This window comes from Cinclus cinclus, chromosome 1 (genome assembly GCF_963662255.1).
Source record: "Cinclus cinclus chromosome 1, bCinCin1.1, whole genome shotgun sequence".
Lineage (NCBI taxonomy): Eukaryota > Metazoa > Chordata > Aves > Passeriformes > Cinclidae > Cinclus > Cinclus cinclus.
Genome location: NC_085046.1, coordinates 105370601 through 105379611, shown reverse-complemented (window position 1 = coordinate 105379611; position 9011 = coordinate 105370601). Strand labels below are relative to the sequence as shown.

General features: G+C 34.1%; 1 protein-coding gene across 1 annotated transcript in view; it reads right to left on the bottom strand.

Annotated features, from left to right (window-relative positions):
* Positions 1–1131: 1131 nt before the first annotated feature.
* The window catches only part of RBBP8 (RB binding protein 8, endonuclease), a 29932-nt gene continuing 22052 nt past the window's right edge, over positions 1132–9011 (bottom strand). The window contains exons 13-18 of the mRNA XM_062512514.1: positions 8764–8800; positions 8350–8502; positions 7693–7762; positions 6684–6780; positions 2962–3103; positions 1132–1496 (exon numbers count right to left, since the gene is read on the bottom strand). Coding sequence (XP_062368498.1) covers positions 1399–1496; positions 2962–3103; positions 6684–6780; positions 7693–7762; positions 8350–8502; positions 8764–8800 — 597 coding nt within the window. The 3' untranslated portion in view covers positions 1132–1398. The remainder of the gene's footprint in view (positions 1497–2961; positions 3104–6683; positions 6781–7692; positions 7763–8349; positions 8503–8763; positions 8801–9011) is intronic.

The window sequence follows — 9011 nt, the reverse complement described above, 5'->3', positions numbered from 1 at the left end:
AAGGAGAAGTAAGTAAATCAACTAAGCAGGTAGGATGGGGACAGTGCCTACTGTTATACCATCCACTTTCTGCAAGGCCTGTAATTTCAACCTAAAAGGATTTTGTGTTACAAATACTAAAGGATTTTAGTGTTACAATTAAATTGATGACATTTGTTTTAGTTTCCTTCTTGGGCTATGCTACAACCTCTCCACCAGCAGAACCTGCCACCATTCCTATATAAATACAGCTGAATTTAAATGGTCCTACCCACCAAGTTTTTAAATATGTTTTTGTACCCAGACATAAAGTACAAGAACAGAAATTACAGATACATTTATATATATAAATACATACAGATAAAGCCCCAGATGTATCTGTACTTTCTATTATTTCATTTTTACTTAAGGCATTTCAACAGTTGCTTGCTTTATGATCTCTTTTTAAAAGAGTTCCCACTGGTTGAATCCAAGTCTGATTGTAGCTTCTTTATTCCTAAGAATCTTAAGGTGATCCTTGCTTGCCTACCTATATAGGTATTACCCTGCTTCTGTCATACTGTATGATCTTACTTACTGGGAAATATATCCCCAGCTACAAAAGATTAATTTATAGTATCTCCAGAGAATCCTATGTAATCTAGATGATGACTATTGCTGTCCACTAGGAGAACTCTGGGCACAGCTGTCACTCAAAGTTAGAAATAACAATGCTTATCTCTATCGATAAATGAGACACATATAAGCAAAGAAATTTCAAGGAAAAAATAAAAGGAATATTGGAAATTCTAATGTAGACACTGAGGAAAACATGGTGCACATTTAACACCAAACATTAACACCAGAACATTTAACACCAGAATTGAAAAAAGACACAGACTTCCTGGTTTTCACACCTCCAAACTATGAACAGTAGATACATTTCATATTTAATACAGCTTTATTCCAAGTAGATATAGCCATTATTGCAACATGAGAAAAGAAATATAAGAAAATCCAGAGCAAAATAAAAGCACCCTAGAAAATTGTCATTTCTGTTCCCATTGACAGACATTTACTCTTGCAAGAAAAATTGATTTCAGTGACTTCAAAGGAGTTACTCACTGACACAAAGTTTAGACAAGAATTGCTGGAATTTCAGCTGCTGGCCTTAAAAAAGAAAAGTAGGAGACTTGTCTGACAGGTGCAAAAAACAAATACAAAATGTATTAACACAATATGAAACAAACATACATTAAATAGTTTTGTTTCCTGGTACATCAGACTTGCAAATGAATTTTATAAAATTTACATATTCAATTAAACAATGTATCTATCATTGTGGAAAACACAGTTCTTTATTTCAAGTTTATATTAACTATAAATATCTACGGACAGGAAAGATACAATTCAGGCTGGCACTCCTTATTTCCCCATCCTTTATGTCTTCTGCTCTTTGCCTTTTGGAGAAAACATTACAGCATAAGGCTGCCGCCTTTTTGGACGTTGGCAGGGAGCAAGATCCTCTTTAATGTAGCCTTAAAAAGAATAAACCTGAGGTAAGAAATACAATATAAAACCAGGCATAACTTTAGCTTTAATGCATGTTCAGCATCAAAAAATAACTTGTAAATTATTTTTTCCATTTGGGGCAATTGGTTCTGACTTCACATGAAAGTTTTGAGATCCCAGTGTGCAAATATAGTTCATTAGAATACACAATTCTTCCTTGTAGGTAACTGCACAGTAATGCAATACAGACAGTTGACAATGAAGAACAGAATGGAAACTATGAATAGTTCATCTATTCGAAACAAAACTGCACTTTTTGTTTTCTTTCTACCAAGGATTTTACCTAAGAGTAACAAAGTATGCAAGAATTGCTAATTCAATTCACTAATAAAAACCACTTTTGAAAATGTAAATCCTAGTCATACAGAGAAAACTTCAGGCACATGTGTTTTATAAGTTTAAACAGTACCTCCCTCTGCTTTAAGAGCACCCAGATTTATTAAAGACTGGAAAAAGCCAAACATGAGCCTATGGATCAAACACACCCTGAAAGCTCTCTGATAAGAAAAGTGTATAGAAAATTTCTATAACATGCTCAACTTAGCTAATACTGACAGTGAACAGACATTTAATGCAAGTCAGTTTCAGCACCTGGCTTTTGTCAATTCTTCACCATTTTTCAGCAACATCCACCAAAATGAAAGTAGTAGATTTCTACTTCATGGTTGGAAAATTCTGTCTATGTAACTCAAGTTATTGAAAAAACAAAACAAAACCAAAACAACACAAACAGATGGTTCAAGATACCAATAAGGAGTAGAAAATACCTATGTTGTACCCCACTATTTTGGAGGGGCAAGAGCAATTGCTCATTGTGGGAACTCTCTCTCGTCTTTTAGTTTTCCTGCTGCACTGCTATAAAATATTTTCTTTTCCAAGGGAGGGTTGATCTAAAGTCTGCCTCTGATATGCTGCTGAGGATCATTAACAAGTGAACAGTTCTTCTTCCAGCAGAAGACAGCCAAGAAGCTAATGTTTAATGAGGCAGCAAGCAGATTCCAAATGGGTAGTAACAAGTTATATGGTCCATAAAAATCAAGGCTCCCTGTTCTGAAAGATTAAGGATGATACTGCAACACTATCACACAGTACACATACACAACTCTGGCTACATTTTCCTGTGCCTGACCTGACACTGTTACATGAACAGACACAAGCAAAGATGTATGTAGGGTTTAAATTAAGTTCTATGAAAATCCCAATTATTTCTGCCTTATCTATCTAGGCTCTAAGAAATTCTCCTTATATTCCTTTCTCTGTAGTACAGAATCTGCTAAAACCAGACAATATTTATTAAAAATAATGGCTGCCCATAATCAGACCTCAAGAGTGAGTGGGAAAGGCTGCTATGTGAACTAGACATAATTTCAGGGGGAAAAAAGGAAGAGCTTTTAAAAGTGTTTTTCAAGGTTTTTGGTTTTCTGCACAAACCTCTTTCCATACAGGTTTGGGTAGAAGGAAATCCAACCTCCCAGAAATTTTCAGGAGTATTTGGAGGAATGTAGCGAAATCTGTGTCTGGAACAGGAAGCTAGTTTCTTCTCTCTCTCTTCTTCTGGAATGTCTGCATAATACTGAATGTAAGAGGGTAAAATAATCCCAGTTAACAAATTCATACATAATCGAGTGACTGCTTTACACAATTGACATTATCAATCACTGTGTTTATTAACACATTTATCTAAAAACAATGATGAGGACAGCCAGAGTAGAGATTTGTCATCCAAGTGACAAACACCTGGGCAATTATCGTAAAAGATTACTGAATTTACAGACTAAGTATAACTTTCTCATGGCAAATTTGTTAACCTTCTATCTTTTAACATACCGTAAGTAACAAGGTTTAGGCATGTGCACAGTTGCTTATGTCAACAGTTTATGTACTGATTTTACAAAGCTAAGTAACACAGGTGTTGAAAGCTGTTTAAATAATTTTTTAAAATTTATTAAGTGTCAGCTTGCATTTACAAATAAAATTAAAAAAGGAAAAAAAAACCCCACTGCAAACCCCATGCTGCAGACTTCCAGTATCCAAATTTACAGTAGTAACCACAAACTTAACATCAAAATGCTTCCTACTTACTTACCCTCAAATTAGAAGTAAATAAAGAGTTAGTTTAAGTAGCTGACTGACACACTGGGACTCCAAAAATTACCTGCCAGCTGAGCTTTCTCTATAGTAAACTGGCTATACTCTTCACCCCTGTCAGCTGTTCTGGGGGCTGCAATGAGAAAAAGTATATACTCTCCCCAAACCTTTTTGCTGGGTGCTCCCCTGAGTAGCATCATAGAAAGTTAGGGTGTAATTTTTCCTGCAGTTTTCTACTGTTTTAATTTTCAGTTCTGGTTATATCTCCTGAAAACCCAAATCGGGACCTTAGAGCACACAGAGGGTCAAATTATTTTCAGAGGGAATGCATTGTTTGATTCAAGTGGTAAGTCAACAGTCACAGCCACACAAGAAACATGACCTTTGTGAAAATGGTAAAACAATTCTACTGAAATGGCAGTGCTACAATTCAAAAATGTAAATTAAAGTTTATAACTCATTCCATCAGATGGAAAGTGACCTAGACTGGGGAAATCAGGAAAAGAATAGGATACCTCTGTCAACAGAGATTATTTCATGCTCCCAGCTCCTGGCAGGATTTCAGAAAACCTACTTGGAATTGTAAAGTATGCTCATTCAATTTTTACTGACAAAGGTTAGAAAAGAACAAGGCGTTAAGTCAACAAAATTAACTGTAAGAATTCTACAATGTCTATGTAAGACAAATATTGCTGAGTTTGATTTAGGGATAATTAGCAGTGCTCCTTATTTTGTTCTGTAAATAGCCTGAAATTTTAGAAATCTGTCTACTAAAAGTTGGTAGTGTGTTGCATTTTTTTAGATTAAAAATTTATGATTAGTAAGGAATAATTACAGATCCAACAATCAAAATTACAGTACAGTTTAGTAAGAACAGAAAATAACAACAATCAAAAATCAAGATAAGCATGTTTTAAAAATAAATTAGAAAGAAACTTTTCTTTTTGGCTTGTTTAGAAATCTATTAGGGTTGACAGAATGAGAATTATGTATGTCAGCTAAACAGCAAAAAGAACTCTCAGCTGTTTTTTAGATTGATCTCACTGTCCACAGCATTTTGAATCCACACAAAACATTTGAGCTAGGCTTTTCCATGTGTGAAGATACTGCAACCTCATCCTGTCTTCCCTGTAAAATAATTGTTTATAGAACTGTACAATTTGCAGTTTCAGAAAGGGAACAAACCCTAAAAAATATTCCTCCCATTAGTTTAGCAAAAACTTACATAATTCCTGTAGTCTAAATGCATATAAAATCATCTGAGTGATTCTTCTACTCACCTAAGTGTAGCTACACTTAATAACCACACTAATAAATGTTACTTTTATAAGCTACCAGTAACTTCTGCCTACAGTCTTTCTCTGATAGTATCACAAGGTCATAAAAAACCACAACAAGACTTCTTATCAGAAGTTCTACACTGTAAAGTGAATGAGATGCTTCCATAAAGCTTTAAGATAAGCACTTAAAAAGGACTTTAATATCAGCCTGCTGTGGCATGTGCAGAAGTAAAATCTCAGGTCTTCCCAGAGTGACCCCACTCAAACCACTTGCGGTACAGGGCCAGATCAATTTAGTGATCTCTACTTATCACTCCCTAAATATTCCCTTAGACTTTGGCAGCTTTTCAAACCCATACTGGTAATCAGCAAGCCAAGACTTTTCTAAAGCATCATTTATGCTTTATCCAATACTCCCTTCTTCCACAGGCATTTAATTCAAAGCTAGTTTTATTATTGTGCAATGACACAGCCAAGCATTCCACACATTCCAAGACATTAATCTTGAATAGTGTAGGCTTAAAAAAACAAAGCCCAAAAAAGCCAAAAGCAACAACAAACCTAAACTTTCCTAGCATTTAATGTAGAAACCTACTGTTACAAAACTGGAGCTGTGAATATTTCCAGACACCACAGTTATCACTCCAACTTGACAGAAGGTAACAAGAACTGGATTTGCAGAAGGAAGACTTGAAGCTTCCAGAAACAGGAAATTAAAATGCTTAACACATGGCTCTAGAATCATGAAACAGACAGAAGGTTGGGGGATGTTTTGCTTTCTTTCTAACTCTTTAAATCAAACATATTTTTTAAATGGTGTTTATAGTTGACTGTAAAAATTAAGTATTTGTATTTAATGAGTTTTACCAAAACTATTTTTCAGAAAATGTTTTCATTAAAAACATACTCCAATAAATTTCTTCAGCTAAGTAAATGGGACTTGACTATAAAGTCAAGAATAGCAGGAGAATCTCTGAAAAATGTTGGTTCTATATACATGTGGAAATTAAGTTGAAAGATTCCAGAAAATCCACCATTGTTCAGTCATTAATCCACACTACTACTGAGTCATCATTTATTAGTTCATAAAGTCTATTAATGGCCAAAAAAATATGTTCTTATTACACACATAATTATGTCAATATTTTATCTCTACACCAAGTATCTGAAAGTAGCTTAGTAACTAGAAAGGGAGGAAAAAAATGTGTAATGTGAAAACTAAAATTTCATACTTTTTAAAAAGTATTTTAAACAAGTAACTTGAAACATTTTTGCACACGTTTGCATAAATATACATATTTTTGCCTATGCTGGTGCAATTATCTGAAAAAAAATCCCAGAAAACAAAAAGAAATCAACCAAAACAAAATGAGAACTATCTATATAAAGGTACAACACGATATGGAACTCACTTATTCCAGCACCCATAATGCTCAGTAGAGTTTTTGATCTAATGTTTGGAAATCTGTAATAGTTCTTTGAACAGCTAATGTAGTTTTATTAACAGTAATCTTACTGGAACCACGATGTAAGAAGCTCTTCTATCATATAGATACACACCAAAAAAATTGAACCCAAGACTTTCCACACTATATGCAGCTACCACACTAAAAACAAACCACCTGCAAACTTGGTTATCCAGCTTTGGTAAACACTTATTTCCCAGCTACTGCAAGTAATCATGATGATGCAACCAGATTAATAATTAAAACCAGCACTTCAGCACTTAGAGACTGTCTAGAGTTAGGAGAATGGAAGACTGACAAATTTTAAAGCACTACTTACTATTTCACATTCCTTACAAGTGTGGCCAAGCAATTTTCTTCTTTCTTCCTTTTTTCGAATAACCTCAATATGAGGAAAATCTAACACAGTATTCTTTCTGAAAAACAAAAATGCTTTCACATAATAGTACTTTCATTTCTTCTACATGACTAGAAATTTGTATTTTTTAAAACATAATGATTGTCAGTCAAGTAAAAAAATAAATCAGAAAATGTCGAAGCCCAAATCATACTGCCTTTCATACCTGAATAGGGCATTTTTTATAAACAAAACCGTTTTCAAATGTAATATGAACTTTTACATAACCAGAGATGTGTGCCTCACTACTCTGCCTTTTCATAGTGTAAAAGTAATTACTATATAGAAATTATTCAAATATAGATCTTCTATAGAATATTTCCACGAAAGGAACATATGTTGGGGTTCAAGAACAGTAAGAGTTATTTTCAACTTAACTGCTTTCAAAACAGTAAACAAGTTTTCCTCCACAAAGAAAACATGCACTGAGGCAAAATATAAGCAAATTGAAGGGCTTGGCATCATTACAAAATGAAGATTCAGACTTCAAGTTATGATTACACTAACAGTAGTAAGAGGTGCAATTGTTGAACACTGTTCAATTATTGCCTAGAGAGCAAGGGGCAAAAATACCAGAGAAGGAAAGGTTTTCATTTGTACAAGCAGTCCACAGGTTCTTGGCTTATAAATTCAGGCATGACCACATGCCTGTAAGAAACCACATGGATTACAAAACAGTGCATTCGCTAAAATTATAAAAAGCAGAAGAGGCAATCCCTTCTCTTCAGCAAACATAATAGGAATCTCAGTACTTTTTCCCCTACCCCAGTTTTCATCCAAAGTGTTTCATCTAATGCAGTAGATCTTCTACCCTTGCATCTTCAACTGCTAGTCTGTTACACACAAACACGTTTATTTTAGGAAGGATCAAGTACCCTGTAGGGAACATACAAAGAGCCTTAAAATGCCCATACAGAACAAACTAAATTACCTCTCATCACTTTTGAAATAAGGCTCCACAAAAGCTTTCTGCTTGGCTTTATCTTGTTTATCCTCATGTTCTGTAAACACACAAGCAAAACAAAATATAAGGTTAACAGATTGCCTTCAGAAATTATTAACTAATTGTGAATATAAAAATGCCATGTACATCTCAGTCTGAGACAGCAGATTCAAATAGATACTAAAAATAATAGAGAATTGATAGAACCAGCAATCAAAAAGCATGACTCGAGCAGAAGGAAAACAGCAGTGAGACAAGAAAAAAGACAAAAAGAACATCAAAGGAAAGGCTGCTTAAAATACAAAATACTGTAAAATCTTCAATAGAACTTAGAATAGTGAGAAGAAAGGAAGTAAATTAACTGTAGCCAACACACAATGTTTCTTTTAAGATTCACTTTGGTGTACTGCTGCTGTGCCAACTTCCACTACACATTCCACATTTATGTGATGATAAATGAACTATCAAAAAAATTTCATATTGCTTTATGTTATGTCCTTAACAATAATCAACTTTATCACAAATTTATGCAAAAAGAACTGGTGCTTAATTTGGCATATTTACTCCTAAAGAACAGAGTCTGATTTCAAATCAACTCTTATAGATTAAGTAAGCTAAAAAAGACAAAATGAAATGATATCCCACTCTTCAGTTTCTTGCTCGCTGCTGTTATTCCCTTATCCTGCTCTTCATCATGAAGAGTTTCTTTTTCATCACATGCAGAATGACTATCTTCTGGTAGGCAGGATTCATATTCTTCATGGGTCGTCTGATCAAACATATCTGTTATTTCTCCTCCTGTTATTTAAAAGCACAAAGAACATCCAAATCAATGTCTCAACGATTTTAGTTAAGATACTGGGTTTTGAATAAATGTGTATCAAAAGAATTAACAATTACTTACTGTTCCAGTACCAATTAACTCAAAACCAGCTATACCTTCATTCTTGCTGCAACTTCTCTGTCAATCTTTCAAATGTAGCCTATGCTTATTTATTTTTCAGATATCTTAGACCCCATTTCTAAATTCTGACTAACTGCTAAATCACTGTGAGGTACCTTTAATCTTAATACTGGATATGTGAAATTCTTGCTCCTGGAGTTATGGACTTATCCAAGCAGAAGGAAATACTTTTTGCGGGTAGGAAATAGTCACTGCCCTTCAGCCATGATTCACCACATATCATACAGCAAAAGTGATATAAACACATTTGGATTCATTTTAAACATACTAGTTCTACTTATATATCATTAAAAACTAAATTAGTCTTCTCATACAAAGTCTGATCTGATTACATAGAAAGCTT